Source organism: Camelus bactrianus, chromosome 5, assembly GCF_048773025.1.
Source record: "Camelus bactrianus isolate YW-2024 breed Bactrian camel chromosome 5, ASM4877302v1, whole genome shotgun sequence".
Taxonomy (NCBI): domain Eukaryota; kingdom Metazoa; phylum Chordata; class Mammalia; order Artiodactyla; family Camelidae; genus Camelus; species Camelus bactrianus.
This window is the reverse complement of record NC_133543.1, coordinates 102,973,109-102,999,544: the sequence shown is the minus strand read 5'-3', so window position 1 is coordinate 102,999,544 and position 26,436 is coordinate 102,973,109. Positions and strand designations below refer to the sequence as shown.

At 57.1% G+C, this 26,436-nt stretch overlaps 1 protein-coding gene across 2 annotated transcripts in view; it reads left to right on the top strand.

The window, feature by feature from the left end:
* The first annotated feature begins 306 nt into the window (after positions 1–306).
* Positions 307–26,436, top strand: part of PER2 (period circadian regulator 2) — a 41,236-nt gene continuing 15,106 nt past the window's right edge. Inside the window, exons 1-13 of one of the 2 annotated variants that reach the window (XM_074364622.1) lie at positions 307–468; positions 9,835–10,070; positions 10,708–10,770; positions 14,401–14,552; positions 16,129–16,250; positions 17,285–17,486; positions 19,579–19,630; positions 20,487–20,629; positions 21,045–21,123; positions 24,235–24,341; positions 24,915–25,068; positions 25,367–25,475; positions 26,229–26,354. In XM_074364622.1, the coding sequence (XP_074220723.1) occupies positions 436–468; positions 9,835–10,070; positions 10,708–10,770; positions 14,401–14,552; positions 16,129–16,250; positions 17,285–17,486; positions 19,579–19,630; positions 20,487–20,629; positions 21,045–21,123; positions 24,235–24,341; positions 24,915–25,068; positions 25,367–25,475; positions 26,229–26,354 (1,578 nt within the window). In that variant the 5' untranslated portion in view covers positions 307–435. Of the gene's footprint in view, positions 469–9,834; positions 10,071–10,707; positions 10,771–14,397; positions 14,553–16,128; positions 16,251–17,284; positions 17,487–19,578; positions 19,631–20,486; positions 20,630–21,044; positions 21,124–24,234; positions 24,342–24,914; positions 25,069–25,366; positions 25,476–26,228; positions 26,355–26,436 lie in introns of both variants that reach the window. The other variant, XM_074364621.1, reaches the window with a different exon arrangement.

The window sequence follows — 26,436 nt, the reverse complement described above, 5'->3', positions numbered from 1 at the left end:
CCCCGCCCCGCGGTGGTACGCGCCACTCCGCGCTCCCTGAACCGGCAGACGGGCGCTGTCTTGAATGGAAGGCGCCGAGGCCGGAAGTGGAAGGGACCACTCGGGGGGACAAGGAGGGGGGGCATGACCGCGCCGCTTCTTCATTGAAAAACCAACGCAGTGAACATGGAGGTCCATGTGCGTCTTATGTAAAGAGAGCGATGGGCGCCGCAGCCAATGGACGCGCGGCGCTTGCAGGCCCGGCCCCCTTGGTATGCAGATGAGGCAGCACCATGGCCAATAGCGGGCGCTGGGGGCGGGCGCGGCGAGCGGTCACGTTTTCCACTATGTGACAGCGGCGAGTCCGCGGCGGCGGCGGAGGTGGGCGGCCCAGCCGGCTACGCGCTGCTTTTGGCGGCCGAAGCGGCGGGCGTGGGGTCAGCGGGCTACACGCGGATGGTCGGGCGGACCGGCGAGGACGCAGCTCCGGTGAGTGCGCGGCGCTGCGCGGCGGGCAGGGCGGGCCGGCCTGGGCGCGGACCCGCGTCCGGCCGCCGGCTGGCTGGTTACGTAACTGCCGCCCACCGGCCCGGTCCTCGGGTGGGCAGTCTGGAGTCTCGGCGGACGGGCTCCAGACAGCGACGGTGGATCCTCTAGCCCTCGAAGGCGCTCTCCGAGAGCTTCCTGGACCATTTGACTTCTAGTCTTGACACCGGCCTGGGGCTGGGGCGGGGGCGAGGTGGGGGGTACTGTTACTCCCATTTTGCAGACTAAGAAACTGAGGTCCAGAGAGATTAGGCCACATGTCTAAAATCACAGAGCTATTAAGTGACCACCACACTGGACTGTCCTTTAGATAATTTTCTTTTATGAACCCTTCCTCTTCTCCCTCCTTTTCCCCCACCCCCACGGGGGAAGGCTGGAAAGGCCAAGGCAACCGAGGGTCAGTGCCACAGTCCCTGAGAACATGGAGGGCCCCTTGGGGGCTGGCGTCCTGCTCTGAGTCCAGAGAGCCAAGTCTCCGGCCGTGGAAGGGCTGCTGCTGGGCTCTGGTCTAGGAGCCCTACCTGGACAGCCCTTGGGTCCACCAGAGTGGGTGAGCAGAGAGACAAGACAGCTGCAGGGCCAAGCCAGGCCTGAGAACGTGATGTCCATTTGCCCACCCTGGACCCTGGACCTCTCTGTGTTTATTCTCTCTCCCCAGGTTGGGTGGAAGTAGTTGTGGGGTAAGGGGTCCAACTTTGTGATACAGCAATCAGATTATCCTTCTGGGGTGTACTTTGGCTGCCAGTCCTGGACAGAACCAGGAGGTGGGTGGTGGCCAAGTAACCCCTCCAGGAAGGCCAGAGTAAGGGATGACAACTCAATTGCTAGGGTTTCTGGAACCTGCACAAAAGAGACCAGTTTGGAAAGCTGATTCATACTCACAGGAAAATAGGGAGCCAGAAGGTATCCTGGAAATCATCCAGGGTAACCGCTTAGCTTGACAGATGAGGAAACTGAGGCCCAGACACCTGCTGGGCACACCCCATGGCAGGGCCAGGCCCAGGCTCAGGGTACCTCAGGGTCTTTCTATCATCCTGAAGGTCTTGATCTGGGTCTGGATGGGCTTCAGAGGTTCTATTAAGGTCTGAAATGGGATGCTGCTGAATCTTGAGCGGGCTGGAATTTGAGGGGAGGGTCCTCAGGTCCCCCAAACGTTAAGAGCACCAGCACCATGGCAGAAGCCGCTCCATGAATACCTCTCGCCTCCCGCTTTTAATGCAGCAGGGCCACTGGCCTTCTCTCTGGCTGCCAGGGGGAGATACCCATCCCTTATCCGGAGTTTCCGGCCCGGGGCTGCTTTGGCTGGGAAGGGAACAGGACTCCAGCTGAAGGCTTTAACTGGAAACTGAGTTTTTAAATCCAAGGCTAGTCACTTTCTATAAGGCGTCTGAGTAAAATGAGGAAAGGGACTTTTTTTTTTTTTTTTTAAAGGAAACTACGTGTTATGCCAACAGGGGTGGTACCGTAGGTGTTCGCAGTTATCTGTCACTGTCATCTTGGTGTGATTCACTGGTGCAGAGCTAACGCAGCCCTGGCTTTCTGTGGGGGCTGGGGTGCTGGTGAGGAGGGGGAAGCCTGTCACCAGCCAGCAGGCTGCTGCTGGGTGACTCAGCTCCCACCCTGGGCTTGTCTGTACAGGGGGCTCGGGTTAGGCGCTCTGTGAGGTCTCTTTCAGTCCGTATCTTTTTGGATTCCTGTTACTCTACAGATCAGGCCCCTTCGCAGGAGACAGAAGTTTCCGAGTTGCCTCTGGATCACACAGCGTCACCCTGTGAGGCATGTCTGCCACACTTAGAAGGAAACAGGAAAAGTTTCTCTCATTTGTACTATTTCTCATGCACGCTTAACTCTCAGAAAAATGCTGGTGGGCACGCCTGTTTTTAAATGATGATGTAACCTCCCCAGACCTCAGCAAATCAGAGGCTCTGGCAGGTCACTGAGTGGCTGGCGGGACTGCTCAGCATTTAGTCAGAAGAAAGAGTGACGCTGAAAACTACCGTATTCGGCAAAGCTAACTTCAAACACACAACCTGGCAGCTCTGCTGAGGCTCTGTGCCCCTGCTCTGTGGAAAGCTGGCCCCCCTGCCAACCCACAGAACCAGGAAGTCTGGACAGGGGCCCCTAATGGGTGGCCCCCTGAGCTTTTCCCTTAAACCCTCATTTCAACTCTGTGCTCTTTGTAGGCACATCTGTAACACGTTTGTTACTGTATTTCTAAGTCTAGACAAGCCAGAAGCAGTAAGTGAGCAGGTGAGCAGGGACGGGTCACGGGGATGGGTCATGGCCAGGGGCAAGGCCGCTGTGTTATCAGAGGTGGGCAGCTCTGAAGGTGGAGCAGACTCCAGGCCAAGGGCTGGACCCCTGCCAGCCCCTGGAGGCCTTGAGAGCCCCCATGCTCTTCCCAGGATGACAAAAGAATGACAGCTGGGCTCCTCCCAGGCACCCAGATGCTGAAGCCAGAAAGCTGACGTTTTCACATTGTCGTTGTTTTAAATCTTGTGCTTTTCCAGAGTCGAGGTTTTTAAAGGCAGAGTTGCGGGTGCTTGAACGGGCCTTGGTGAGGCGGAGACGCGCCCTCCCCAGCCACCTTCCCTTCCATATTTGGACGGCTGCAGTCACATTTTCCTCGGTTACCCAACCGTTTCCATGGAGAGTGCCAGTGTTTATTTAGCAGGACAAACATTTTCTCCAGATTACAGCAGGCTGGCCTCAGGGGATTGGCTCCTACCAGGAACTAGCAACCCTGTTATAATATTTGGGATAAGATACCCAGGGCTTGCAGAAACAAAGTACACGCTGTGAGATCCTGTTACATAAAGTTTGGAAACAGGCAGAACTAACTAGACTGTGAGAAGCCAGGCTGACGGTGCCCAGGGGGTGGCGAGGTGCCAGGGAAGACCACCAGGGTCCTGGGGGCTGGCAGTGTTCTGCCTCCCAAGCTGGGTGCTGAGTACCTGGGTGTGTTCAGTCTGCGGATGTACATTAAGACTTTACCATTTGGGACTTTTGCAAGTATCTTATCTTCTGTTTCCAAAAATTGATTGCGTAAGTAATTGAACCATACACTGATTACTGTTTTCCACAGAGAAATGTACATCCATCTTGGACTCAGGGGCACTGAGTGCGGGAAGTCTTTACCAGTCCTGGCTGTGGCTGTGTTTTTGTTCTGAATTTTTTTTAACCATTTATTATAAAAACCATGAATATATGTGAAAGTAGAGAGGACAACGTCACAAACCCATCAGCCAGCTTCAAATGGTTTTTGCTCTTGGTCCCTCTCCTTCCGCATCCCCACTCACTTCCTCCCCCTCCCAAAGTGTTGAGAAGCCACCCCAGACGCTGAGCTCATCCAGGACCGCGCTTTCCAAGTGTTCCTCTGTCCAGCCGGGGCAACCCTCGCTACCGAGGGTGTGGTCAGGGGCCCGGAGTCAAGAGTCTGAGCTCAGCTCCCTTCCTGACCATTTTCCGGGGGCAGGGCCAGTGTGTGGACGTCTTAGACGTGGCTGAGATGGGGCCTCCGGCAGCAGGCACACAAGCTCACACCCAGAGCCCCCCCCCCCCCCCGCCGCCGGCTTCCCCGGCAGCCCCTTTGCAGTAGGGCTGACCTTTCCCTCCAGGGGCCCCAGACCTCGGGCTCACAGGGACCTCCACCCCCTGGGTGGAAACCCAGGTTCCCCAGGCTTCCGCAGGACCCTGGCAGTGCTGGCATGAGTGGGCACTCAGTGAACATTTCTGGAAGGCAGGAGTCAAAGTCTGCTTTGACAGGCACGTTGATTTTGCCAACTTGGCGAAATGAGGTCGGTCAATTAGAGCTGTCGGCGCAGTCTCTGGAATAATGAAGTTCAGATGGTTTTTCTGTTTCTGCCATGATTGCTTTACTCTCTTAGCAAAAAGAATTGCCTTCCACCTAAGGTATCTTGTGACCCCAGCTCGGTGACTCCTACTCAGGCTCCCAGGGGCCAGGACAGGTAGAAACCAGGAGCTCCTGCGGGGAGCTGAGCCCAAGCCCCAGGCGTGCGTGGAAGCAAAGTGTGATGCCTCCTTCCACAGGATGTCTTTATTGCCTGGGGCCGCCAGGGACAGCTCTCATGACAATGAAATATCTCCTTTTTGAAAATAAATAAAATTGCCTTTTGTCACCCTGTCTGTTTACCTCTAGTGATTGGCAGTGATGGTAAAAGCTAGCCTTTGCTGGATGCTTGCTGCATTCCAGACACTTAACCCTCCTAGCAACGAGGAGGAGGCGAGTACTGCTCTAGCCCCATCTTACAGATGAGGAAACAAGGCACCAGGAGGTGCAGGAACTCGCCCAAGATCACCCGGTCAGGAAGTGGTAGAACCTGCCAAAGCCCCCGCCGTCCAGGGTCTGAGCAGACCTCTGGCCACTGCCGCTGCCCTGTCACCTTCATAATTTACTCAGCAGAAAGGACCAGCCCGGCTGCTGGTCTGGGGAGGACTGTGGGATGAGACGGGTGGTGTCCAGGGAGCTGGGGGACAGGAGTGAGGGTGTGTCCCCAGCAGCCTGGGCAGCCCCCTTGGCAGCTCTAGCAAACCATAGAGGAGCCCCTGAGAGGCCTCCTAGTCTCCACCTTGCCTGGACCCTGTCACCCCGCTAAAGTGTAAGTCAAGTCTTGCTGCAGGGAACTCTGCAGCCTTCCCATCCCACTCAGAAAAAAGCCCAAGTCCTGGCTCTTCCCTGCGACATGCCACATGGCCTGGCTCTGCCCTCATATCACCCTCCTGCCTCTGGCTCGCCCTCTCTGCTCCAGACTTGTCCATTTTCCTCAAACCTGCCTGCCTCTGGACCTTTGCACTTGCTGTCCTCCTGCCTGGAATATTCCTCCGGCATCCTCCTGGCCTGTTCTCTCACTCTCTTCATCTATCTTGGTTTGGGTTCTCTTAAAAGCAGAGTGTGGACCAAGGCTTAAATGCTAGTGCTTTACTGGGAGGTGTGCTCCCAGGGCAGCTGGAGTGAAGGACAGGAAGGTGTGGAAGAGAAGGCTGGGACCCACGCGATGACGCTCTGCTTCACAGACACCCAGGCCCTTGGGACCTCATCAAAAAAAACCATACAGAAAAAGGAAGGAAGGACAAAAAAAAAAAAAAAAAAAACTCCAGAACAGTCCCTTCCAGGGAGGGATGGAGAGGGGCCTGCCCTCCTTCCAGGTGCCATGATCAAAGCTCACCAGCTCATGGGGTACACTGGGACCCCTGCCTCCCCAGGCCCTTTACAGCGGCTGGGGAAGCCAGGACCCACCCTGTGATGTGGTACTTCATCCAGGGTCACATGTGGCGGGCAGAGCCAGCAACTCCAGACAGCCTCAGGTGTTAGCCAGGAGGACCACATGGGCATGCGCCCGGTGGCGGCTGTGGAGGGTCAGGGGGCTGCCAGCCTGGGGGAGAGTGAGGGCAAGGGGCTCTGAGTCAGCACCCCTTATGGGCTCAGGTACAAGGTCAAGAGTCATCTGCACAGCGGCCACCCTTCCCGAAAGGTCACGCCCAGCCACTCTCACACCTCTGAGACTGTGTTCTGCCTTCTTCTCATAGCATTCACTGTTAGCCTGCTACACGTGCCACCACCTTCTTGCAACTTAGTTTTTTAGTGGGGAGACTGGGGCTTGAACCCAGAACCCCGTGCACGCTAAGGACGTGTTCTCCTACTGAGCTAGACGCTACTCCAATGCCACTCCCTTGTCGATAGTCTGTTTTCCCCTCTCCAATGAAGACAGGAACAATGTCCGTCCTGTCCTTGGCCACAGCACCAGCCCCCAGTGCTGTGCACAGTGAGAGCAAGCAAATCCACAGAAACAGGCCTGGGGCCATGCCGGCGCGTGCTGAGCGCCGCACTCGCACTGCCTGGCATTTTTATTGTTACTTGCTGTTCTGTGATTTGTCCATTTATGCCCTGGAGTCTTCCCACATCAGTGTCTCTGATGCCTTTCTATTTAATGGGGTACATAGTATTCCACAGTGCAGATGTCCCCGGTTTTATGCCTCCACAGCCTGCTCCAGGCCCTGGGGTACAGCGGGAGCAGCTCAGAGCTTCGGCGCGTCAGTGTGCAGCGTCAGTGCCTTGGGCGTCAGTGCCTTGGGACGGAAAGCCAAGCAGGGGACGCAGAGCTGCCAGGGGGAGGGGGAGGGGAGAAGGCTGTGCTGTTTGTGCAGGATGGTCAGGCTCTCTGCCCAACGAGTGCTGGGGACACCAGGGAGCAGCAAGTGCGAGGGCCTGAGGTCTGAGCACAGCGGCCGGGCCACGGGGGTGGCCGCACAGGAGTTCCCGGGAGGCTGCGTGGGGCACGACCCCAATGCAGGGCAGGACTGTGCTCCGAGCCCCGGGGAGAGAGGATCTCACTTGCCCCATGTGGACCCCAGTGGGGCCAGATGAGGCACGGGGCCCAGTTTGTGTGTTGAGGCTGGCGCCTGGCCGGGGTGGCTGTGGTGGGCAGGATGCCTGGGACAGGACGCTGATAGCCTCCTTGCCGGTGGCTCTTTCCTGGTTTTTAATTCCCCCACACCATGCTCGTGCCTCTTCGTCGAGCACGAGCCTTCCCAGGGAGCAGCTTCCGAGGGGTGGGAAGGGGCCGGGCCTGAGCGCTGCCGCACACGCCCAGAGCCCCCCAGAGAGCCTCTGTAGGCCTCCACCCGGCCAGCCCAGGATGCGGTTGGTCCTGTTGACCTTTGGAAACCTCATCCTTTGCACTTCCCTCCTGTCTTACGAGGTCGCGCATCTTCCCAGGTGTGTAGATCTCACCTGGTGTTTCTCTTTGTGGGGACAGCCTGTGCTTGGTCTTCGGGCTCTCTCTTTGCAAGTGTTTGCACCTTTCATTCTTTCGTCAGATTAGCTAGGACGTCCCTGACGTGTCGAAGACTTGCCTGTTTTATTCCTGACTTTCCCTGGAAGGCACTGGAGTTTTGGGTCCTCTGTGATTCGGGGCGGACTGATGGCAGCTGTCCAGGCTCACAGTAAGATCCTCTAACTGAGACTTCCTCCCCGAGACAATGAGCTTTTCGGCCCAGAGCTGTGTGCAGACTTCATCTTCTGAAAGTATAATATTACAGCGGAGACATGAAGAGTAGCCCGACCTAACGCCCTTTGCAGGGAAGCTGTTTGTTGTCCTGTTTGGATGCAGGTAGAATTTTCTCTTTTCCTGAAAACATCATTTTCATCAGGACGTAGCTCACAAACCTCTGCCTCGTGCACAGGTGGCCAGGCAGAGGCAAATCTGTCTTCAGGACGGTTTCCTTCGTGTATCCCTTTCCGTGCAGTTTGTTCCATGGTTGCGGTGTCTTTTTCTGACAGAGCTGTCGTCGGCAGGTAAAGGTGCAGCGCAGCGTCAGCCCTTCCCCTCGGCTTGTTTAGAAAGTTTCTCGTGCTCCTCCTCCTCCTCACTGATCTTTCTGATCCTCTGTTCTTTTTTTAAATTACTTTTTAATATTTTATTTATTTTTTAATTTTTTAGGAGCGAGGTAATTAGGTTTGTTTATTTACTTATTTATTTTAATGGAGCTACCGGGGACTGAACCCAGGACCTCGTGTATGCTAAGCACGTGCTCTACCACTGAGCTGCACCCTCCGCGCTCTGAGTCTCTGTTCTGATGTGACATTTTCCTCTCAGTCTGCAGCTTGAGCGCATCCTTCATTGTGTTTCCCGGAACCCATCATTTCTGGATTTTTACTTACGATATGGAGTAGGTGTGGGTTTCCTCACGCCATGGAGGCTGTGTTCACCTTGTCTGAGTTGCACTCCTTTTCCAAAGCTGCACTTTGGTGCTGTTTAGTTTAGTGGTTCATGAACAAGACAAGATGTGATCAGACCTGCTGTCTTCTGGAGAGTAACATGGTTGTATTCTCCACGGGTCCCGTCTTCAGGGGCAGGTGGGCCTGCTGTGGCCTTGGGCAAGTCACCAGCCTGTTTTCCCGTCCCTGAAGTGGGATCCTACATGCACCACGGACGGTGAACGTGACATGAGGCAGTGCGGTCACGTCTTCAGCAGTGTCCGCAGTCACCACCATCCACCAGAGCCTCCTCCTGGCGGCTGGTCCAGGTTCCTGAGCTCAGGAACGCTGTGGGGGCACTTCTGGGGGTCCTTTGGGTGAAGGCACCACTACTTGGGCCCTCCAGAACTCCCCCACGGCTTAGTGTCCAAGGGTGGCGTTTTGGGACTGTGTCAGTGGGTCCTCTTGCCTTCTGGCTTCCTGACCTCCAAGGTCAGGAGGAGAGAGAAGCCAGGGTTTATGTCCCAGCGCTGTCCCCCAGGCCGCAGGTCATCGGGGGTCCCCCAGTTTCAGTAGGCATCCGCTTCCTGTCCCCCCAGGCCCGGGGGGTGATAGCAGCTCCCTCCGCCTCCCTGGTGGCCCCCAGGACTGCACATCTTTTGTAGTTTCCTTAGCCCTGACTGCACCCTTCCGCGCAGCGCCTTCGCTGATAGCTCCCCGGGTCTGAGTGGGCGCCCACCTCCTGCCAGGACTTCCAGGGAAGCAGCGTCCTCGGTGCTGCCTTCACCCTGCGACCTGAGGCTCCCCGTCCTTAGGCTTCTGGTCAACCCCTCCTGCCCCGGGCACTCGCTGTCCCAGCCTGTGCCTGGTCAGGATTTCAGCTCCCCTCCACCCACCTACCCTCAAAGCACCAAAGTTAAAGTTCTCGTCCAAACACAAACCAAGTCACGTGAGTCTGCTATTTACAGTGCTTCACCAGCCTCTCATAGATCCGGATAAAGTGTAAACTCCACACTGGCCTCGTACTGGTCCCTCCCCTCCACACCCCACTCACACGTGCCTCAGCCACCGAGCACTGGGAATGCCTGGACCTGGAGCCCCTGTGCTGCTGGGAGGGCCCCCCACCTGCTCCCCAGAGCACCATCCTGAAGTCTCCCTCACCTGCAGCCTGGTTTTGGAGTCTCCTGTAACTTGTGATGGCCAAGCTTTCTGAACCCCGCTGTTCCCCCACACCACCTGGGGAGATCTGTAAGATGTGGGTTCCTAGGCCCTGCCAGCTATTCAGTGGAAATCTGTGTTTCCCCCAAAGCTCCCCGCGCGCTGGGTGGTGACGACCAACACTGAACACCTTCTGACTAAGCCATCAGCACGTTGTTGTCTGGGGCTGGGGCTGGGGCTGCCTCACCCCTCCGCCTTCATAGTTCACGGCAGGTAGGAGCCCAGTGAATACGAGCAAAGGAGACCCACGACTGACCCTGCCTCCTGCCGGCTCCTTCGGCGAAACGTGGGGAAAGATTTGGATGGGGCGCCCCACCTGAGGGCTGCAGGGCACCTGCTCCCCTACTGCCTGACAACACTCTCTCCTTTGCCAGCTTTGTTCGGGAGCCAGCATGAACGGCTATGCGGGCTACCCACCCAGCCCTGGGAACCCCTCCAAGGAGCCCCCGGAGCCCAGGCCCAGCCCAGCCCCGCTTCAGGAGGACGTGGACATGAGCGGCAATGAGACCCAGGAGAACTGCTCGACGGGGCGGGACTCACAGGGCAGCGACTGTGACGACAGCAGCAAGGAGCTGGGGATGCTGGTGGAGCCGCCCGCCACTGGCCAGGGGTGGGTGCAGCCTGGGCCCCACCAGGTGGGCCGGGCACTCTCTTACTCAGTCTCAGTCCGTAGTAATTTGGTTGCTTTTGTGGTCTTTAAATCATGATTACCAAGGTTTTCAAGATTTTTGAAAATCTTATTAACTCAGAATAACTAAAATTTGCAAGGGTCTGTCCTTCCTTGTAAGAGTGATTGTGGATGTCAGATTGCCCGTAGATACTTAGGGAGAATCACGAGATCTTGGGGGGCAGGAGAGCCGGGTAACCCAGCCCGCCGCTGCTGACACGGATGCTGAGTGATTTATATAGAAAGCAAGCTGGCCAGGGGAGGGGTAGCTCACTGGTAGAGTGCGTGCCTAACACTGGGTTCAATCCCCAGTACCTTCCTCAGAGAGAAGTGGAAACCTAGCTACTCCCCCCACCCCCCACGAGAAAACGAACTCGCCCCGGCCTTGGGTTTGCGTGCCCCAGCGCTTAGCTTCTCCTGGTATCCAAAGGTTTTTATGCCTGATTCTCTTAGCTTGGATTTTTCCTTAATTGACTTACTCTGGTGTAATCCAGCCTGTCACCACTGGTTGGATGGAGTGGGGAGAAGTGGATGGAATGAACACTCTTCTGAGTTTTGCCTGTACTTTTTGTCCTTTTAGTCCGGATGCCTTCAGCCTGATGACGGCAAAGTCTGACCACAACGCGTCCACGAGCGGCTGCAGGTGAGGCCACCAGAGCGCCCTTGATCTAGAGCGTTTAGAGAGATGGAAAGAGTTGGAGTCGTGGAGATAAGTTTTGGGGGACCATGTGCCTTTTTTTCAATCTCCTGCTGGAACCCGTTAGTCCGCGCAGCTGTCCCCCTCGTGGACCCGGCCGCACCCTTTCAGATGACAGTCCCGGCAGGCTGCTCAGCGCCCCTGATGCGGCCCTGGGCCGGCAGCGCCCCCGGCCTCCCCGAGCAGGCCTTGCACAGGCTCTTATTCCAAAGGTCTTATCAGGGAAGCCGCGTCCGCGCCGTATACCAGCAGCGGAGCCCGACTCCCTGCCTCCCTCAGCTGTCGTGCTGCTTGCATTATGCTCCCTGCACTCCCGGGACCAGCTCGCTTTCCACGCTAATCCTCATCAATGAGAGCAGCCCAGTCCTAACTGGCTCCATCAAACACCTGTTAGCAGGAGGTGTTTTTGCGGGGTTTCTCGTCTCCAGCAGCATTCCCCCAGCAAGAGTCCTGCTAGTAACTGCCCGTTATTTGAAACTAACAGCTCTCGCCGTGACCATTTCAGGCTTCCTTCTGGCCCTGGAAATCCACCTTACCACACAGAACCTAAAACTCAGTTACCCTTCAAACCTCTCCTGATTCTCTCACTTCCTAGGATGACTTCCCCCCATCATACGCCGTCTCTCCCCAGGTTTAAACTCACCAGCAGCCTGAAATCAGCAGCATTATTACCAGACACAACTCGACTAGAAAATGTCTTACCAAAGTCTACTGCCCAGATTCAAGTAACATTCTCTACACTAGCCTCAGACCAGAAAGGCCTGATCAGATTGCTTCCTCTCGTTCCGCATCACCTTTGCCCCAGGCACAACTGCTTAGTTACCACAGTAACCTCCGCAATGCAATAACCGCTGCAGCGGCCAGCAGGGCCAGCCGGCAGCAGGCACCAGCCAGGTGCCTTCGCAGTGCTCCCGTGGCTCCCCACCGAAAAGCCAGCGTCCCCAGTGTCATAAACTACCCAGCCCCCTGCTCCACTGAACAGTCTCCACCTCGTCATCCTTCAGAGCATAAAACACGACTCAGACCTCGCCATTAGCCCTGAAAAAATGTGCGCATAACGCAGTCCTAGCAGAAACCCAAACCTCATGATGCTGCCCAGCGGCCACAGCTGCTGTGGAACCAAGCCCTACCGATGCCCCCAAATAAATGAAAGTGCTGTTGCCCCCCAAGTGAGCCACCAAAACCCATCACAGGTCCACAGCCAGCGCCACCGCTTACAGCCAGCCCAGGCACACCATAAACAGGCGGAGGTTTTGAAGAGAAATCTATGAAACAAATTACAAAAATAATACAATACATGCCATGCATGTCATCATTCTTCTCACGTGGAAGCTAACCACGGCCAGCGACATGAAAAATCATCATTGTATTTCAACTGTAAGAACACTAATAACCAACATCCGGAAACCACACCAGTTGATTAAATTTATTGACAGTGCCCTCATCAGTCTCCCAGCCCATCAAACATCTCATCCTGGTGACATCCCGGCTCCTCGTTGGGCATTTGTTTAGTTCTACAAAGCTTGACAGGATTATTCCTAGCGAAACATAGTGCATCAGATGCCGTAACTGCCTTCTCACCTATAACGTGTATTTGCCGAGGTGTAAGTTACGGGTGAATCATTCAACAGCTACACGCAGACAGAGCTTCCGTGTTCTCTATCTGCCTGTTCGCCCCCATAGGATGAGGCTCCCATTACAGGTCCTGTGTGTTTCTAGAGACACGGAACATCGGAATCAGCTGTCATCTACAGTGATAGCTCCCTCACTCATAGGTTGTGTGTTACCCGGAGGACAGATGTCCCTCGTGTCGGGGGAGCGACAGCCATCACCAGCCTCCTCTCAGCAGCCCCGTCCATTGGTACCTCTCTAGTCGAATGCGTCTGGGGCGGCTTTTCAGCACATACAGCGGCCCTCACACGACTCCTCGTCTTCCACTTTGTCCTCCCTTTCATGATTGCAGCGCGAGCAGCTGTCCGCCCATTGTTCCTTCACGAAACTGGTCTGATGACCCTATAGGGATCTCATCTGACGTGGATAAGGTCCCCTTCCATCCATATTACACAATTAAAGGCACCTTGGGTGCTTTATTACTAGTTCTGGTCTTATTAATGTTAGTTCTGTCCTCCTCGCTCAGTCTGCTGGGAGGCCCAGATAGCTACACCCCAGCCAGTCCCCTGAACACAGCCCCCCATATTAACCCACAGTTGTATTTCCTATTTGCACGTGCAGGCTACGCTTGGGCCCCAGCAGACTGGGAGGCGTGCTGGCCCTCATCCTTTCCTTTTCAGTCCTGGTGTTCATTCCAGCTCTTCACATGTCTAGACGGCGAAGCATGGCATTTCGACCTCAGCCAGCGCCGGTTCTGAGCACTCGTAGCAGGTTTGCTGACACCACCCGGCAGTGGAGGACAGCCCGCGGACACCTGTTTATTTTCATCAGACAGCGTCTGTCTTACACTTCCTCTTAATGGCAGTGCCAATACCAGCAGCAAGCATTATCGAAAACAGTCTCCTGACTCAAAGCGTCTGTGTAGTGTGTTTGTTACCCTGGTAGTAAATGGAAAACCAGAAAAGGAGATTCAAGGAAGAACCTTCAGCCCCATCCTCAGCACCCAAAGCTGAGGTTCTGCCTAACTATTCCCTGAGTTTTTGTTACGGGACGTTTACACAGCCCTCTGGTACTGTCTAAGCGTTAGAATTGCACCCTTTCATCAAAATGGCTGTGAATCCTGCACTTTATATATTCCCACATGCATTTGTACGTGGATATTATACTGTCCATGACGTATGATACGTATAGTTGTGCGTTAACTGTAAGCCTGCATCTTAGACATGCATCTGGAACATTCCTTACTTTTCCTTGGGTGCTTGTAACAAACGTATCCTTAATTTCATATCCACAGACACTTTCATAACAAAATCCAGGTCTTAGTCCTGGGCATGTGGGCACCTGGCCACCACCCCAGAGATCAGCCCCATCCGTCTCTCTGTGTCCTTTGCTCTAAGCAGGCACACCTCCATCTTCAAGTGCCCACTGTCCTGCCTTCCTCCCATCTCTGTATCCTTGAGTTTGAAGATCCTTCTTAGAAATCTTCTTTCCCCTCCGAGGTCTTCCTGCGTTGTTCACGTCCTTGCCCCAGGAAGCCATTCTGCTGTCCTCCAGGGTCTCCACGTCAGCCCTTCTGTATGTGAGATGGGGAAGGAAGGCGCGGCCCAGCAGTGCAGTCCCCAGACTGCGGGTGGGCCAGCTGGCCTTGCTGGGCGAAGCCAGCTCTCGCCCTGGAGGGAGAAGAGCCTATAGCTGGAGGGGCGCCTGCAGCAGCCACCTGGGCAGAGCCCCGGTTCTCGCCGGGTGGCTCTTCTCCCTGCAACAGACGCCAGGCAGTGTCTGGAGACACTTTTGGTTGTCACAACTGGCAGGGGAGCTGCTGACTGTCCTGCATGTCCCACCAAGAACACGGGGACTCAGGTGTCCTAGTGACCTGGTGAAGAAACTGGGCCAGAGACACGTTCCTTCAGAAAAGGGCACTTGGGGCCCTGCCATCAGGTGTCTCTGTCTTTCACTCCGCAGCAGCGAGCAGTCCACCAAGGCGGACGCCCACAGAGAGCTGATCAAAACCCTGCGGGAGCTGAAGGTCCACCTCCCTGCGGACAAGAAGGCCAAGGGGAAGGCCAGCACCCTGGCGACCCTGAAGCACGCCCTGAGGAGCGTGCGGCAGGTGAAAGGTGCGTCCCCGCGCGCGCTCCCGCCTGGAGGAGTGGGTTTCAGGCCTCCCCAAGTCAGAGCTTGGGGTGTGCTGATTTTCTAGAATTCAACCCTGAATAGCGGAAGGAAATTCTAGAAGTCTGATGAAATCTCAGTTGGTTGGAAACCTCAGTTCATTGGAATCTTCTATCGTACTTCTAGAGGAAAAAAAGCAAGTGGAAAGCCAGCTGATAAGAGAAAGCTATCAACAATGTGGAGGTCTGTGCTCTGGGCTGGGGTCAGGCCATGCGCCCCCGGGGGTGTCCAGCATCTTCCAGACTCTGGCCGGAGAGCTGTGATGCGGCGGGGCTGGGGCACGAGCGGCTTGGTAGAGTTGAACCGAGACAGCCCCTGAGGGCTGGGCCCTCCTGTAAGAGCAACATGAGGAGATTCGAGGAGAGCGTTAGCACACTGTATCCCTCAGGGGCAGTATTTTAGATCTGCTCCAGACGCCGGGCACTTCATTTCTTATTTTTCTAAAAATGTGTGAATGTCCGTCCTGGAAGTCTTTCCACCAGGCAGGCAGGCAGGCAGGGCCGGGCACCCCCTCCACCCCAGGCACGCCCTAACGGGACCTTCGTGACCCAGATTCAGCTTCCAACTGTGAGTACGTCTGGGTTTTGTTGTTAGAGGGAAGACCACGTAAGCGTCCTAGAACGGGTCGGTGGGCCAGGCTAAGGCTGTTCCCTGAGATTCACGTGCAGAACTTGCTAGGCGTGCCGCGGGAATCCGAACAAACCCTGCAGCTTCCAAAGTGGTTGCACCGCCAAGCTCGGGTGCTTTACGCTTCAGTAACGTCCGGTAGCGTCTAGTCTGCCTTCAGTTGCTACTGTGACTGCGCCCTCCGCGGAGCTGGCGCCCCCTCCTGGGTCTCAGGTGGCCGCAGGGGCCTCTGTCTCCAGGACAGGCAAGGAGCCTCCTGCCCTGGAAGAGGCACTGGCGCTCCTAGCGAACTCTTCTGCAAATAGCCCGTCTCCAGGAGTTCAGGCCCAGGGCCCCTGCGCCTGGGGTCTCTCAGGACAGTTTAGCCGCAGGAGTCCGTCAGCCTGGGCTCCCCTCACCCCTCACCTCTGCTGGGGCCAGCTCAGCCCCGGCCTTGTCACCGGCGCAAGATGTCCTACAACGAGTGGCCCTCGTCTTCAGTTTGTTCCCAGGGCTGTTTCTTGTGCCGAGCGTTTCTAAGAGCCGATTCTGCCCGGACGGGAGTGTCCAGCCACCAGCAGGGCAGGAGCAGGGGTTGCCACAGCCGTCCTCCGTGGAAACGCTGCTACTGCATCACGTTTACAGGCCTTGTGGGGAGAGTGAGGGTTGGGTAGAACTCTGTGGCCGTATTATTTAAAATAATGTGTTTTTATCATTTAAACAGTTCTGTAGTCAAAGACCTTCTGATTTTCCAGGAAAGAAATCCCAATGTCTGTTTGTTTAGCCTTCACAGTCTGTGTCCTGTGCTCTCAGTGTCCCAGGAGGGGGTCTCCATTGCCCACTTTTCATGAGAAAAGTCGTGCCCCCACACGTCAGTTAGGAAGCACCTTCAGTCCCTGCCCCGTCTCCCCGCAGCCACCGAGGAGTATTACCAGCTGCTGAGGGCCAGCGAGAGCCACGCCTGCGGCGCCGACGTGCCCTCCTGCACCGTGGAAGAGATCGAGGGTGTCACCTCTGAGTTCACAGCGAACAATGTGGTGAGTGTCTTACACGAGTGATGTCTTCACCCAGGAAGCTTATTTCCAGTGACCGAGGTCTTCATCCAGGTGAGCCGGCTGAGCCCCGCAGCCAGCAGCTTCATAGCAGCGGAGATTGGAGTTTCAGGAAATTAGTTCCTTCCCTTAAAAAAAAAAAAAAAAAAAAGAATGTAAAGTTGGTGATTCAGAAGAGGTGGGCGTGCTGCAGCCCACCCCCCGCGCCCAGTGTGTAGGAGCGAGCCCCGCCCTGACCACGTGCGATGCCAGCACGGGGAGGGACGCACTAGGTGGCTGTCAATTCACTTGCGGTCAAGGCGCCTGGGCTTGACTCAGCTTCGTGAGACGCCAAAAACTCATGCGTTTTTAAGTAACCCGTAAAAGTGGGGCCCCTGGAGGTCTGGGGGGCTGCGTGAGTTGCCCCCAGTTCTCAATTAGTGAGAGCAGATGTAAGGGCAGTGGGGGTCCAAAGGGGCCGGAGTCACAGCAAAGCTGGCCCAGAGAATGGGGGTCCCTTCCCCTTCCCATCTCCTCCTTCCAGTGCCCCCACTGCAGCCTAACCCCCGGGAGCCCTGGCCCTGGACCCCGACGGCCAGCCAGCAGGGAGAGAGCCTGTGCTAGGCCAGAGGGACCCGAGGCCTCCAGCTCCCCGGGAAGCCCCTGCATCCTCAGAGAGTGAAGGGCTGGCAAGGTTCTTGGTCGACAGAGAGAGAGGGAGAGGCCCCTGCCACCTCCTGAATTACCCAGGCCAGGCACCAGGGAGCTCCGTGCCCAAGAAGGCTGAGCAGCAACACATGTAGGGAACCAGCACAGCTGGGGTTCCTCTTGGCAGTGGAACCCCAATGTGTTTTTTCAAATAATATCCCATTTGGACACAAATATATGTAGGAGAGTAAAGTAGAGTTATTCTGGTCAGGACTGAGGAGAGGGGCCCACAGCCTCCCGGACCCTCCACTCATCCAGCTCCCCCCACACCCACCTACCCAACTCCCAGCCCCTCCTGCCTGGCCTCACCAGGGCGGCGTCCTCCCTTCCAGGATATGTTTGCTGCGGCTGTGTCCCTGGTTACTGGGAAGATCCTGTACATCTCTGACCAGGTCGCCTGCATCTTTCACTGCAAGAGGGACACCTTTCACGACGCCAAATTTGTGGAGTTCCTGGCGCCCCACGACGTCAGCGTGTTCCACAGCTCCACCACACCCTGCAAGCTGCCGCCCTGGAGTGTCAGCCGTGGAGCAGGTGAGGGTCCCTCTGCGCAGGCAGCAGGGGACAGGGACTCCTCCCTTCCAGGTGAGGGCCAGGTGGGACCCCCCCAGAGGAGACCCGCAGTGGACCCACCCAGAGGGGCCAGTGTTGCCTCTGTGTCCCAGATGAAAGAAAAACATTGCTTGTTCAGAGTCAATTTAGCGAGAAAATTCTTCTCACGAATTTCCAAGAGGGAAAACTGTTTCAGATGATTTTAAGAAATGTTAGGCACTTTAGAAAAGAAGTTGATCTGAGAAGCCGAAGCCTAGACATGAGCCTGCAGGGCCTGGGTAAGGACAGGGGCGCATCTGAAAGGCAGTCGGGGCACAGGCAAGGTGCCCACCTCCCGTGGGGGTGGGAGGATGTCAGCGGGAAGGGGAGGCAGCTGCGGGAATGCCAACCACGTGTCCTCCTGGGCTCAGACTGCGGGCTTTCCAGGCACTTCAGGCTCCCATCTGCGCCCAGGCGGCTGCCTCCTGGGGCGTGGGGCATGTGGGGTGTGTCTGCCGTCTGATCTGCAGCGCCCCCGCCCCCTGCTCCTGGCCACAGGGCTCTTGCAGTGTGTCCTTGTCCTCCTCCAGCGTGGTTGGGGAGACTGAGTCTGGGAGGCTTGGAAGCTCTCTCGTGACCCGCACAGACCTTCACAAAAGTGGGTGCAGGAGGGGCCTAGTTGACAAGACAGTCCCAGTGGAAATGCAGCTCAGGGTCCTGCAGAAGGCAGTGGAGAGGGCAGGGTCCCAACCAGATCAGGCCTCTCAGTGACCAGGGCGGCCAACAGCATAAGTCCTACAGCATCTGTCTCCCTGCACCTGGACGGTCGTGAGCCCCTCGTGGGCTCTGACTGCTTGGAGCTGAGATGGAGCTGAAGAGAAGCACGAAGGAGCCAGGAGAGGCAGGCAGGAAGGAAGCAGACGGGGCTGGGAGTCACACCAGACAAACCTCAGTCATGAACTTGACTGAGAGCCGCCCCGGCCACGTCACCCAACACCGACTCTGGTTCATCCTTGGCTCCTCGGTCCGCCTACCTGCTCACATCCAAACGCTCCTCAGCCCACCGCGCCACCTCCCGGATCCCAGGTCCCTCACGTCCATGGTGCTTCCCGCCTCCCCTGCGCTCGGGCAGCGGGGGCGTCACTCTGTCACAGCCACTGTCCCACAGCTGTCCCTCCCCAACAACAACCAACAAGGGCCAGAGGCGCAGTTTGCTTTAGGATTGACGCATAAAAGGAGGAGATGCTCGCTTGGGCTGCAGGATTCTCCCAGAGCCCCAGCCCGAGGACCAGGCAGTCAGGGCACTGAAGTCTGCAGCGGACGTTACGAGGGCCGCTCAGCGCTCGGTCCAGGCCTGGGAGGGAGCTCCCTCTGCGTGAACAGGCTGGCACTCTCTCCCAGGACGGTGTGATTCATCTTTGGCTGAATACAAAAGGACCGAATGGCTTCTCAGAGGCCTTTCCAGGCCGGTCACTTTATATCATTTTCCCCAACCAGTCATTGTCCACCTTTCCTCGCTTCTTTCAAGTGGAGGAAACTTTATGTGAAAGACCAAAGTCTAAGATTTTTTCTTCTAAATGAGTTTATTATGCAACCACCGGTCCATCATCTCTGGTGAGGTCACCCCATTGACCTCATGTTGTCGCTTATTTTAAACTAAGTTAATATTTAGCAAAAGGATTAATGTAACTTTGCAGTGCCTTGAATTGCTTCTGTAAGAATTGACTATTCCCCAAAATACAGAGGGTGAAACGTTCAGGCTTTATATGCAAGAATTGTGCACATCAGTGTGTCTTCCAGAGTCAGGTTGTTCCTGGCTGGTGCGTCTGGCCGTGTCACACGCCGTTTCAGAAGCACTCAGCTCCGGGCTGCCACCCCTAGCACTGCGTAACCTGGTGTGCGCCGCGCTCGTGGGATATTTCGCTTTAGTCAGAACTGTGATGAAAGGAGTCTGAGCTCAGGGCTCCGCCGGCGCCCGGGCCCGTTTACACGCACACCTGGGCTGCTGACCCCGCTGCCTGTGCCTGGCCTGTGCAGGAGCGCTGCCCGCGGTCGTGGTTCACCTGGAGGAGTGACTGGGGGCTTTTTCTTTCAGATTCTTTTACTCAAGAATACATGGAGGAGAAATCTTTCTTCTGCCGCGTCAGGTAAGCCCAGCTCCTGGTTTTCCTGAATTTGGTGGCGCAGGCGTTTCATCCTAAGCGCTCCTGCCCTGTTCCCTGGGGCTGGAGGCTCTGCAGCAGCAGCAGCCCTGCCGCACAGATTCCTGAACGTCTGCGGGGAGACACACTTCCGGGGGCTGTGTCTGGTACATGCACAAGGAGTTGAGACGGCAGGTCAGCCCTGGAGTGACCTACCTGCTCCTCCTGGAAGAGTCAGCCTGGGGAGCCGGGCTTGCCGTCTGTCACCAGGAAAACTGGCCGGCGTGCCCCTGCTGGGCAAGGTGTGTGTCCAGGGTCTGTGAGGACCCCGGGAGCACATGCAGCCTCTGGTTTGTGTTCATTTTTTCGGGGAAAGCCCCATAGCTTTCCCAACAGGTTTTTGGCCCAAAATAGAGTGACGGATTGAGCATCCAGCTGCGGTGTCAGGAGTGATCCCTGGCCAGACACTGGCGCCCTCAGGAGTTGGGGCTGGGACCCCACTGTTGGAGCAGCAACCCTTTCCCCAGTTAAAACACCAACTGCTCTAGAGAAGCCCCAGGATGAGCCCCTGTCGCTCAGGCTGGTGACTCTGATTTACCTTCACTGTCACCAGACGTCCACTGGGGACAGAGGAGCAGGGTGGTGGGTCCCCAACCCATGGGCAGGGCAGAGGACAGACCGCAGGCCGAGGGAGTGCGTCCAGCTTGGTGTGGGTCCCCAAGTGAGGCGCCTGGCTCTGCGGATGTCCGTACAGAAGAGGACTGCTGAGCCATCACGGCCACTGCTGGGGTGAGGTGACCAGCAGCAAAGGATGAGTCCTTCTATCGTAATTCCAAGCCTCTTGTCTCATCCTCCTCCGCAGCGCCGGGAAAAACCATGAGACTGAGGTCCGCTACCACCCATTCCGCATGACGCCCTACCTGGTCAGGGTGCGGGGCCCGCAGGGCGCCGAGGGCCAGCTGTGCTGCGTGCTGCTGGCCGAGAGAGTGCACTCGGGCTACGAAGGTAGCAGCCCACCCGCTCGCCCCTCCCCGCCGCCCGCAGCCCAGGCGTGTCTGTGAGGGTAGCTTCTGGCCCCGGCCCCTCCCCAGCCCTTGGCTGAGTCCCCGTCCCCCTCCAGACTCAGCACCCACCTTTGTCACCTGGCACTCCCTGTGGCTCCATCCACAGCATCTCCCTTTGTCAGTTAAAGGCACTGGGCACCGCCCTCTCCCACCTGTGTCCAGACCGTCGCTAGCCCAGGGATGCCGTCCCATTTCCCTGGCCACACCTTCTGTCCACGTGGTGAGACCTGCTCTGATGGGCCCGGGGCCCATGTCCCTCCCACTCTCGTGCCCCTGGGGCCTCTGGGGTGCAGGGGCACTGCAGCCTTCTTATGTATGTCAGAATCAGAAATATGTGTGAAATTCTTTTCTTTCAGCCCCTAGAATCCCTCCTGAAAAGAGGATTTTTACCACCACACATTCGCCAAACTGTTTGTTCCAGGACGTGGATGAAAGGTAAGTGGTGTAGCACCGCCCCTCCGCCGGCTCCCGCCTCGCGCTCGCGGTCCTTGAGTCAATCCTGTGTCCTTCTCATCAGCAGACTCCCCACCAGATAGTTTGTGTTTCATCATTATCTTGGTAGTTACTTAATAAATAAATGAAGCTCCGTGGATTTTCATGTCTTTGACACTGAAGCTGTTTGGCTAAAGCTAAGAGTGAACGTTACGTGTGATGATCAACAAAACGTTTACCTGAACATAGACAGTGAAATGACTACGGAATCACACTGAAACCTCCGAAGCTACGAACACCATGCAGATGGGACACTCGGGGCCTGGCGGTCGTTCTAATTGAGCCTGTCTTTATTACCTTGTTTAAACTTACTTCAAAAATTGGGCCCACGAGTGAAGGATGGCCAAGCCCAGGCTGCGTGCCTGGGACAGCGCTGGAAGTGGACCTGAAGACGCCGTCAGCAAGATCCCAGCAGAAGTGCCTCTGCCCCCCGCCATGCCACAGGCTGCCGCAGGGCGGGGTCACCTCCCTACCTCTGCCCGGGGCCACTCCCACACCCCTCCTGGGTCTCCCACCCAGGGGGCTGTAGCTGGTGCAAATGGCCTTGCTGGAGTTGGGAGCACTGACCATTCTGAGGGCTCTGGGTTAGCTGGCGTTGGGTCAGGGACCCAGTGTGACTTCTCCAGCTCTTCCTGCACAGGTGCCTGAAGACGCAGAAAATGTGACAGGCTGCTGGCAGTGGTCGGGGAGAGGTCTCCTCGGAAGACACACGGGAAGTGGACCTATGATCAGGACCTCCCCACAGCCTTCACCTGGCCCGGGGATAGCAGGTGCAGGCCACAGGGCCTGCTGGGAAAGTTCTGCTCGTGAGCAGCCCTGGACCACCAGCCTCCATCCGGCCCCAGGCCGCTCAGATGTGCGCTGCCGACCACCTATGGCAGAATCTCCATGGAGACAGCTTCAAAGTACGGGTTCTGGGCCCCACCCAGCCCTGTCCTAGGTGGAGCCTGGAAGCAGCATTCGTGAAGCAACCCCAGGATAATTTTTATTCCTCCAAAGGCATAAGAACTTTTGTCCACAGCCACCCCAGGTGCCCACACGTCTGTGAGCAGGAGAACTGCTGAGCTGGCGGTTATGGGCCGGTATCCTGCAGATCCTTAGCAGCGGCTGGCGGGCAGCCCGGCCCGTGAAGCCCGGGTGCGCCAGGGCAGGGGCTGGGGCTCCAGCCTCCCCTCCCCCACTCCCTGCCTCCATTCCTCCTCTTCCTCTTCCTCTGGCCAGGCCTTGGCCAGGGCCATCCTGTACATCCTGTCCAGAGGGAAACACAGTGCCCAGAAGGAGTGGGCCTCAGACAAGGAGGAGAAAACCCAAGTGGCGCCAGGCCCCGAGGAAGCTCTGCCCCTTGCAGAGCAGGGAGGCTTCTCTGTAAAGGCTCTAAGGACGACTTCCTCCCCCCGAGCAGGAGTTTGAGAAAACATCCGTTGGGATGTGAGAAGACTGGCCTGAGCCAGCCGAGGGTGCTGGACACCACAGAGGGCACTGGACACAACAGAGGGGACCAGATACAACAGAGGCGGAAGGGGCACTACAGAGTTCAATGCAGAACGTTTCCCGGAAAAGCAAAATGACAGCTCCCAGAGAGGACCTGATGGGCAGAGCAACTGTCCCAGCCAACGATGGCGACTCCGGGAGCCACAACAAACAGGACCAGACACAGTGGCCGAGTGAGCACAGAGGAGACCACCTGGAGCTGGAAAAGACACACATAGGCAGTTTTCCTGGTCCAGGAAGACTTGTTAAAAAAAAAGCCCATCTAGCCAAACTTACGAATCACACACACACACACACACACACACACACACACCACACACACACCATACACACACACACACCACACACACACCACACATACACACACACCACACACACACACACACCACACACACCACACACACACCACACACACACACACCACACACACCACACACACACCACACACACACACACACACACCACACACACACCACACACACACACACCACACACACACCACACACACACACACCACACACACACACACCACACACACACACCACACACACACACCACACACAAACACCACACACACACACACCACACACACACACACCACACACCACACACACCACACACACACACACACACACCCCACACACCACACACACCACACACACACACACACACCACACAAACACCACACACACCACACACACACACCACACACACACACACCACACACAAACACCACACACACACACACCACACACAAACACCACACACACACACACCACACACAAACACCACACACACACACACCACACACACACACACCACACACAAACACCACACACACACACACATACACCACACACAAACACCACACACACACACACACACCACACACCACACACACCACACACACACACACACCACACACACCACACACACACACACACACCACACTCACACACACACCACACACCACACACACCACACACACACACCACACACACACCACACATACACACACACCACACACACACACACACCACACACACACACCACACACACACCACACACACACACACCACACACACCACACACCACACACACCACACACACACACACACCACACACACACACACACCACACACACACACACACACCACACACACACACACACACCACACACACCACACACACACACACACACACACCACACACACACCACACACACACACCACACACACACACACCACACACACACACCACACACACACACACAGAGACCTTACAAGAGGAAAACAAAACCATTGTCACTATTTGCCCTTTCAGGAAATCAGGCACAGAGCTGAAACACGGAGCCTGTAACCGGGGCCTGGCTGGGCCTTGCCCCCTGTCGCGGACCTTTGGCAATGTTGTCATCTGTTGTTTGTTAGTTAATAGAGTGACTTTCTGTTAGCGTGGTTCCCAGCTCTGCTTTTCGGGGAATTTGGAGCCTGACTTGTTCCTGGAGGCTGTGTCCTGGCAGGCGTCCTGAGCTCGGCCATGCCCCTGTGTGTGCTTGTCTTGCAGGGCAGTCCCCCTCCTGGGCCACCTGCCTCAGGACCTGGTCGATACCCCCGTACTGTTGCAGCTGCATCCCAGTGACAGGCCCCTGATGCTGGCCGTCCACAAAAAGAGTAGGTTGCCTCCTCACGGTCCATCCTGGGGGCTTGGCCAAAGCTAGCACGTTCCGGGGGTGTCTTCCCAGCGCCCACTGGGACAGGTCGGATGGACTAACAACGTGTCTGGGAGGGATGCCCCTCCCTGCCTGAGTCCTGTCAGTCGGTCGAGAGTGGCCCATGGCCTGAGTCCTTGGTATCTCATTTTTCCTGTTGGCTATGCCAGCAGGCAGGAGAGGGGGGACAGGGTCAGCTGCGGTGGGTTGGCAGTCTGCCCAGGCCAGGGGAGTGGACGGCACGTGTCCCTACCAAGCCCAGGCCTCACAGACACAGGCGACTCCAGGCATCCCCCGGGTGGAGAGCAGTGAGGCTAACAGAGATGTGTGTCCTAACACGTGTAGTGACACCACCAAGAGCATCCCTTGTCACAGTCGAAAGCAAAGTGGGATTGGAAGTGGTGGCTTTGAGGGGCTATCAGCATCTCTTAAGTTTTCACATGACTCCAACGTCAAGGGCACCCCGAAGGGTCTTCCCTCCGGCCATGAGCACCGATGACACCCCGCGCCTTGAGCTCTGCTTTCTCTCTCCTAGTCGTGCAGTCCGGCGGACAGCCTTTCGACTGCTCCCCGATTCGGTTCCGCACCCGCAACGGGGAGTACGTCACCCTGGACACCAGCTGGTCCAGCTTTGTCAACCCGTGGAGCCGGAAGATCTCCTTCATCATCGGGAGACACAGAGTCAGGGTGTGAGTACTCTCAGTGCCTGGGGGCCAGGGGTCCTCATGTCCCCACCCATGGTGACAGAGGGCATGGCTGGGAGACCAGGACCCAAGTCACCTCCCACCACATACCTGTGATGGCTGCCCCCTGCCCCCAGGTGTCAGGGGCCTTGTTCCGGGGCCTCATTCAGGCAGAGTGGTGACGGGGAGGGGGGAGGTGGTGAGCAGGCAGGTGGCAGCCTGGGGGTCTGCAGGGAGGAGGTGGGGCCTGGTATGGCATGCTGCGTGGGGCCCCGACTCACAGAGACAAATGAAAACCATGCAGGGGGCCTTTGAACGAGGATGTATTCTCAGCCCCGCCACGCATGGAGGAGAAGGCCGTGCACCCCAGCATTCAGGAGCTCACGGAGCAGATCCACCGGCTGCTGCTGCAGGTGGGTGCATGGCCTGCTCGTCCCCCACCCCCCGCTAGCAGCTCGGAAACCCCTGAGTCCTGGGGCCACCATCCTTCTGTCTCAAGCTCTTCTTGCTCCTTCGCTCCGCCCTGCACCCTGGCCCCCGTGGTGCACTCTCGGTACCACGCACATGGGCTGGTTTGGGTGGAGCCTGCGCCAGGCTCAGACAGTCGGGCGCACCTGCAGCTAGCCCAAGTGGGGACAGCCCCAGCCTCACACAGTCGGGCGTCAGCCCTGGGCGAGCGGCTGAAGGATGCAGCCAGACCCCTGCACCCCAACTCAGCCCCCGAGTCCCAGGGTGGCCCTGGGGGTAGGAGGCAGTGGGATGTCCCTCCAATCCAGGATGCCACACTGGCCCCGCGGGGACTGGAGAAGGGCGCCCCTGTCCTTGGGGACACAGCACTCGATGAGCCCAGGGGCCCCATGAGGAGCGGCTTCCTGCTTTTCTGCCTCCAGGGACTGTAGGAAACTCACACCTCGTTCTCTTTCTGAACCCCTGGCCCTGTGAGCTGAGGGGAGGGTTGAGTGAATTCCCTGTTGGTGGAGTCTCCTGGCGACTGGGATCCGAAGACCAGTCCTGGGGGTGGAGGCTGGGAGCCCACCGCAGCCTGACCCCAGCCCTACCTGGTCCTCACCGAGGGCCCTGGGCAGGTCACAGCCACTCAGAGAAACAGCATGTAGGAGGCCATGCCCCTGGCCTGTCCCTAGTCCTCCTGTCCACTGTCTCCCCAGCCCATCCCCCACAGCGGCTCCAGTGGCTACGGGAGCCTGGGCAGCAACGGGTCCCACGAGCACTTCATGAGCCAGACCTCCTCCAGCGACAGCAACGGCCAGGAGGACTCCCGCCACAGGAGAGCTGTGCGTCCCCCATCCCCTTCCGTCCCCCTCTGTCCCTCCCTGTCCCCCTCCATCCCTCTCTGCCCCCCTCAGTCCCCCTTCA